General features: G+C 36.5%; 1 protein-coding gene across 1 annotated transcript; it reads left to right on the forward strand.

The window, feature by feature from the left end:
• Window positions 1-375: 375 nt before the first annotated feature.
• On the forward strand, window positions 376-7,118 carry LOC131043574 (BEL1-like homeodomain protein 4). The gene is made up of 4 exons (XM_057976791.2): window positions 376-2,797; window positions 4,763-5,145; window positions 5,729-5,789; window positions 5,966-7,118. The coding sequence occupies exons 1-4, from the start codon at window positions 1,571-1,573 to the stop codon at window positions 6,791-6,793; spliced, it is 2,499 nt and encodes an 832-aa protein (XP_057832774.2). The 5' UTR covers window positions 376-1,570; the 3' UTR covers window positions 6,794-7,118.
• Window positions 7,119-7,584: the final 466 nt, after the last annotated feature.

Below are 7,584 nucleotides of genomic sequence, written 5' to 3' on the forward strand. Positions count from 1 at the left end.
TGGTGGATGGTGTAATGAAAGACTATACCATTGTCCTTATTAATTATGTTCAACCAATTGGACTACAATCTTTTGATTTTGTGTGCTTTTTTAAATGACAAATTTCTGAACGTGACTTAAAATTATACAAAGTGAAGAGATTAAATCTTAGAGGATAGTGTAATGAAGGAATATACCTTCACCTTTACCAATTATATTCAACCAGTTGAACTACAACCCTTTAATTTTTGCATCTTTCTTTAAAAAGATTTAATTTTGAAATGAAAAAACCACAAACTATTAAATTTTCATACCCAATATTACACTAGGAGAATGGATGAAATGTTCAGCAAAGTTTGGCAACATGGATAAATGTAGAGAGGATTTAATGTATCTACCGGTTGTTGGGGGTGGAACTAGCTGTAGTTCTTTTGATTGGAATGTGGGTACTGAGCAGGGATACTCCTGCACCCTCTCTACCTCTATAAGTGGATTTTTTTTCAGGAAAAGCTGATGGTTTGGTACTAGAGATGGACCACTTATTGGTAGATAAAGAAATCATGGTGTGGACATAAGTCTCTTGGGTAGACCATACTTTTTTAACTGATGAGGAAGGAACCAGACTTCTTAGGATTGCATGGGGCCAGAAATGGGCTGACAGAAAATATTTTATATAAAATATGCGAAAATATGTTCTGAGAAGGTTTGTGTTTGGAGGATCATTTGATGATGATGATAATCTGATGAGAATTTTGTCGGGGTGTAGATGTTCCCGTTTCGGAATTCAAGGTCAAGGTCTTTTATATTCATATATATATATATATATATTTGCACAGCTATTTGATGAGCTATGTTAAGGTATGCAGAGACTTTGTGAATTTATTTCAATCTATGTTTGTAACTGCATCTGCAGCTCTGAAAGCTTCAGGAAAAACTGAAGGAAGTTGTATTTAGCAGACAGAGCACGGCCCTGTTGGGATTTGATCTTATTTGGGGGGGGAGAGGGGTTTGATTGTCTCTGCAACTGTTACTGAACAATCTTCTCATGGGTTCTTTTTATTTGTCTAGGCATTTGACTTTCTGACTGTCAGATTTGTACAAAACTGGAGTCAAGGACGCATCATCATCATTAATATCATCATAATCATCATCATCTGCTTTTGCAGTTTGTTTCGATCAATCATATTTCTGTTGAGCGCATCTGAGCGGTTGGTTGTCCGGCTAAGGCTACTAATTTAATTGGTTCATAGAAAGAGGAAAATGGGGTTTTAGTTTTAGGGGTTAGTGTAGTGGTGGACAATGGAGGATGCATGTCTTATTCAGATGCCCAAAGGCTTGATTTTCTATTCTGGTTTCTCTGAGTTTGCCAAGGTATATTGGCTATGGATATGCTGTCAGGTGTGAAAGCTGTAGAATTGTGCCTGCTAACTAGGGAGGGAGGCTATTGGCTCCAAAAGGCTCTAACAGATAGGAGGAGGATATAAGTTATATCCAATCTTAGGTTACGTCAACTATCTTTATCCACAAAAAGCCCATCCATCAATGAGATTATTTCATCTGCAGGGGATATTCTAAGTGTATAGGAGGTGAAATGCAAGTCTACGAGACTCCCATTATGAGTTCTGAAATGCATGGTTTAATTTCTTCAGGAATTGAATCACTGAGCTTTTCTTCTAGAAACATCTTCTTGGGTAGTTCGGAGGGTGAGATGTCTAGCAGATCGGAAGTCATGACCACATCATACCAAGGGCTTGGAAATACTAATGCTTGGAAAAGCTTGAATGTACAGGAAAGCAGGTCTAATACTGCTTGGGCAGCTCCTAGTATTGTTATTCCTAGCAATATACAAGGTCTTGCCTCATACAGTGTACAAAACATGCCAAACTCTTTGTTAGTTGCAGGAGGAGGAGGAGGAGGAGGGGCCAGTTCTTCCTTGGAACCTTCCGAAGCTTCTCCTACAGCAAGTATGATGGACATCCATTCAACCAATGGATTAGCCTTTGACAACCAGAGGAGCTTTGTGGAAGGTCCTTTCAATATTCCTAGTTTGATCCATACGGTCAGTTCAGAAGTGAGTCCTTCAGTTAGAGAGTCAACCCAGACCCAAACCCATTCTCAGTGGCAAAGCAGTGGAAGTGATAGGAATTTGCAGCAACAAAACCAGTTTGTGATGTCCCATCTCAACAATACAGTGAATTGGGGCGACAGACGAAGTGGGTCTCAACCATGGAGCTCTAGGGAGCCTTTCCTTCACAACATCTCTTCAGGACAAGATGGATCAGGACAGGGCCTTTCATTATCTCTCTCTTTCCGCCGCCCTTCAGAAATGAATTTGCAGGACATAGAAAGCCATGCAAATGTGTTACAAATGGATGGAGATATCAAAGCAAAACCAGAAGGTTTATTCGGGGGAACTACAGCCGGGCTCCCCTATAGCATTAGCTCCTCATATTCAAGGGATGGGACGACTGCAGGGAAAGGAAATATGAATCCATTACAAAATCACCCTTTGATGATGCATGTCAATGGTGGGTCAATGCAGGGAACTTTTTCAGGCCATGCCAGTGGTTTCAAAAACTCAGTACATCTGAGGGCAGCACAGGAGCTTCTGTATGAATTTTGCAATGTTGGGGTAGGGGATATTAAATCTAACAGTAGTTCCAAGCGGAAGCCATCTTCCAATTTTGGTCTCTCTTATGGAACCAGAAACGGTGATTTTGCTGCAAAATCTGAAGTGGGGGTGAATCAGGAATTATATGGGGGAGACAGATTTGAACTCCAGAGACGCAAAGCAAAACTTGTATCAATGCTGGAAGAGGTGAGTAAACTCTAGTGATTAAACCCACCTCCTACTTCCTTTCTTGTCTGTACATGTATGGTTTTTCTAGCATATTCAAATTTATGAATGTACCAAAAAATATATAACCGTTGCCTAGGCAGGTTCTAAACGAAGAAAATCCCATGTTCTTGTCCCAATTTGCATACCTTAGAAGCCATTAATCATTGCCCCATTGCCCTTCGACTTCAACAATGAGATTTTTATAATATAATAGTCGCAGACATCTTGTCATTGGATTATTATACCTGTGAATATACGAAGTAACCAAGCTTTCTGATTATAAATCAGTGATGCAAAAGACTAATAATACATACTCAACGGAGGATGCATTCCTTATAGTAAGTTGGTGGTGAGTATGGGAAATAAATCAAGGCCTTTCTATGGTAGAAGATTATCAGCAACACTTCAAGATCGAAAACTTTTGACAGAAATATAATTTACCTTAGTATTTTGGGTCTTTACTAGAGCTTCTATCCTATGAATGATCTGAGAATTTAGGGAGCCGACTGACTAGAATGGAATATTAGTATCTGTACAGTACTGCTCAGTATTCAACCCAGTCTATTTTCACAAATTTGTGTGTGTCAGCGATTGTAATCTGTTAGACGAGTTATACTGCGTTATTTGGGTACTTGGGACCGAATGTGTAAGAGCCTGAATTTCAGTTATGTTGGAGATAAATGTTTTTTAAATGCTATCTGCAGTACAAATGTTTCTGAAGTCTAAGATTTAATCAGTAAGTTAAAAATTAGTTGAATTGTTATAAAAAATTTAAAAGATTGTTTCTGAAATCAATTGTGTATGATTTTAGTAACATTTTGGATCACACTCAGTAAAATATTATCAAAAAAGGATTTACCATTAGAAAAAAGATGGTATAACTGTATGGATAAAGATTGCTTCTTTATATTAACTTTGCATTTAATTTTATTTTTTAATCAATGCTTCAGATTACATTCAATGATCCATCATCAGAAAGAAGATGATATAATGGTATTCATATATATTGCTTCTTTATATTGACTTCACATTTACTTTATATGTTTTAACTGTGTATATTTTTTAATGGACACTTCGGATTACATTCAGTGATATATCATCACAAAGAAGATGATATGACACTGTCAATAAAGATTTCTTCTTTATATTAACTTAACATAAAACTGTATATGTTTTAACTATGTATATTTTTTAATTGACACTTCGGATTACATTCAGTGATCCACCATCACAAAGAAGATGACATGACAGTGTCAATAAAGATTGCTTCTTTGTATTAACTTAACGTTTAACTGTATATGTTTTAACTCTGTATATTTTTTAATCAACACTTCAGATTACATTCAGTGATCCATTATCAAAAGGAAGATGATATAACAGCATTGATAAAGATTGCTTCTTTATATTAACTTCACATTTAACTGTTTATGTTTTAACTGTGTATATTTTTTAATCGACACTTTCAATTACATTTAGTGATCTATCAGAAAAAAGAAGATGATGTAACAGTGTCGATAAAGATTGTTTCTATATATTTACTTCACATTTAACTGTATATGTTTTAACTGACACTTCAGATTACAGTCTGTGATCCATTATCAAAAAGAAGATGATATAACAGTGTCAATAAAGATTAAAAGATTATCACTTTATATTAACTTCACACTTAACTTTATATATTTTAACTTTATATATTTTAACTGTATATTTTTTAATTGACATTTAGACTATGTTCAGTAATCCATCACAAAAAAAATTAAAAAAATATAACAGTATTTAGAAAGATTGATTACTGTTGTGAGTACGCTTGTTGGCGAGTATTGGGGAACTTTTCTGATAAACATTACTATTCCTTTTAACACCGTCTTTGGTAGCATTATTAGTTATTACTTTTTAATAACACTTCTGTTTCTGATCATCGTAGTTTATATGATATAATTGCAGGTTGACAGAAGATACAAGCATTATCGCAGCCAGATGCAGGCGATCATCAGTTCATTTGAATGTGTAACATCTCCAGGCGGTGCAGCTCCGTACACTGCTCTGGCATTGAAAGCCATGTCAAGACACTTCAGATGTCTCAGAGACGTTATCTGTAAGCAGTTACAGATGACAAGCAAGTCCTTGGGCGAGAATGAAACAGTTGTCCCTGGAACAACCAGAGGAGAAACACCCAGGTTAGGATTCCTGGAACGAAGCATAAGACAACAGCGTGCACTTCAGCAATTGGGAATGATGGAACAACACCCATGGCGACCGCAGAGAGGCCTACCTGAACGTTCTGTCTCTCTTCTTCGTGCATGGTTGTTTGAGCATTTTCTCCATCCGTAAGTTTTCATACCATACACGTACATACTTTTAGTTTTAACAAGTACATACTTTTAGTTTTAACAAATGCCCTTATAAACCAGAGATTAATGTTGTTAAAAGGTTTGTTTTGGAGTTGTTGATTTTTTTATGTTTTTATAATCAATTTTGAGTCAAGATCAATGAACCGAATCAATCTTCATCTACCTATATTCCAAACCAATTTTCCTTGAGCTAATGATTAGGAAAAACGCGTTTCTCAATGCTCAACGGATACCTACCTACCTATCAATTAAAAAATATTGAAAAGCAGGTAATGCCCACTTCGAAAGAGAACCCGAGGAATCCTAAGAAACCCAAGGAACCCAAAGTACAAACTAGTCTTACAAGTCTGAAGTTTTCTCCTGATGGTATTTTTAACTATTCCCAAGGAGGTGATCAAAACAGGCTCTTGTTCCTTTTTCAGCTACATAATAATAACATGACCGTACATTTCTGAATATGCTCAGTTGAATTTAATTGAGCTGAGTTGTACTTGTAAAACCCTTCTTTATCTATTCTAAGTTTATTGATTTTCTATTTCATCGAACAATGTTGTTCTAGGTATCCAACGGATGCCGATAAACATTTGTTGGCCAGGCAAACCGGTCTCACCAGAAGCCAGGTATGTGCATAAACCAAGTTAAAACTGATGGATAGACCACCTTGTATCTTTGTCATAGGCAAAGACTTGTGATTTTTACAATAAAGAACTTTTCAATGATTCTGGTTATGTGGGCCTCCAGGCTTTTCGAATGTTGTTTCAATGGGGATGACATTTCTGAATCTCATTATTCTCAGGTGTCAAACTGGTTCATAAATGCCCGAGTTAGACTTTGGAAACCGATGGTGGAAGAGATGTATTTGGAAGAAGCCAAAGAAGAAAAAATGGATTCAGCTGCAAAAAATGGACAAAACTCTGGAGAGAAAGAAAGAGGTGAGAGGTCCACAGCAACAAACAACAGCGAAGAGAACAAGAGTGGGGGAGGATCTGATAGCCAATTTACTGCATCTGAAGAAGAAGAAGCTGCTGCTGTAGCTTCCTTGAAGATTCAAGATCCTAGCAGCAGCACAGCAGCACAAACTGCCCAAGCTGAAAGCTTTGATACCATGAAGTTACACCAAATCCATTCATCTCAGGATGACATGAAGAGCCTAGATATGGCTTTGATTCGAGAATCTCAAACTCTATCAGCTATAAATGCTTCTCAGGGTGGCATGAAATTTGACCTAGCAACTTCTTACAAAAAACTTGAGGATCACAAGGGATTATACACAAACAAATCACAGGAAACCCATGATACAGAGATGACTCTTGATTTCTCTTCTTACAACATTACTACACCCAATACAATGGCTGCATATTCTCACGAGGACTTGAATCCTAGAAGCTTTGCAAATGGTGGGGTGTCTTTGACATTGGGTTTGCATCACAGTGGAGGCCTTTCATTTCCAATGACTGATGAGAAGTATGACAATAATATGTATTTCCCCAGAGAGGATGCCTGCAGCAATCAATACAATATGCTAGAGAATGAGGGAAACCAAGGAAATGGATTCATAGAGAGAGACTTACAATACAGGAACTATGTTAATGGAAACCGGCTCTTGCATGACTTTGTTGGATAGATAGTTCAACATACCTTGAAGCAAAGTGAGGTTTGCTTATACCCACAGAAAGGAAAGGCCATTCACATATTTATCTTCTGATGTTTTCTCTTGGAAAATATCTATAGACTTAAAATTCGATAGCTTTGTATAAAATTAAGCAAGAGATTAATGTTTAGCTAGCATGTCGTAAAAATGATTGTTGTACGTGTTCCATACAAAATTAAAGAGTAAAAAATATTTATGGTCGAACGAATAACACACCAGTCTGTTGATGTTTTACCTGAATAGAAAATCTCAGTAAACCCTTCAATGGGATTATAGTGAAATATATTTTGTTTTCTCTCTAGGTGAAATGTTTTCCTCATTGTTTGCCGTTAGGAACATGACAGACAGGTATAGATTTGTCCGGATCAATGCTTTAGACTTATGTGATATAGTTGTAGCTTGACCATGGGATAAGAAACGATAATGAACTGGCACAAGTAAAATGTGAATGGTAAGTGAATGATAGTACTGTCTATTCTGCTTCAGGTTGAAGTTTGTCAGACAACTGGTCCAAACTGATTCTTTCATGGAAGTCGCAAGTTAAAATCAACTATGGGATCCACTTACATGAGAAAGGAAAGAACATAATGGATATAATGCCAGTTCAGTGATTTTTTAGTTTGCCTGATTCTATTTTATTGTGTAACACAGCTTTGTCTGTGTTGATTTATTCTGCTTTTACTGATTGTACTGTACATATAAGTATCTTTTCATTTCCAAATACTAATCTATACATGTTTAAATTATTAGTGTTACTCTTACTA

The sequence above is a fragment of the Cryptomeria japonica genome, chromosome 1 (genome assembly GCF_030272615.1).
Source record: "Cryptomeria japonica chromosome 1, Sugi_1.0, whole genome shotgun sequence".
Classification (NCBI taxonomy): Eukaryota; Viridiplantae; Streptophyta; class Pinopsida; order Cupressales; family Cupressaceae; genus Cryptomeria; species Cryptomeria japonica.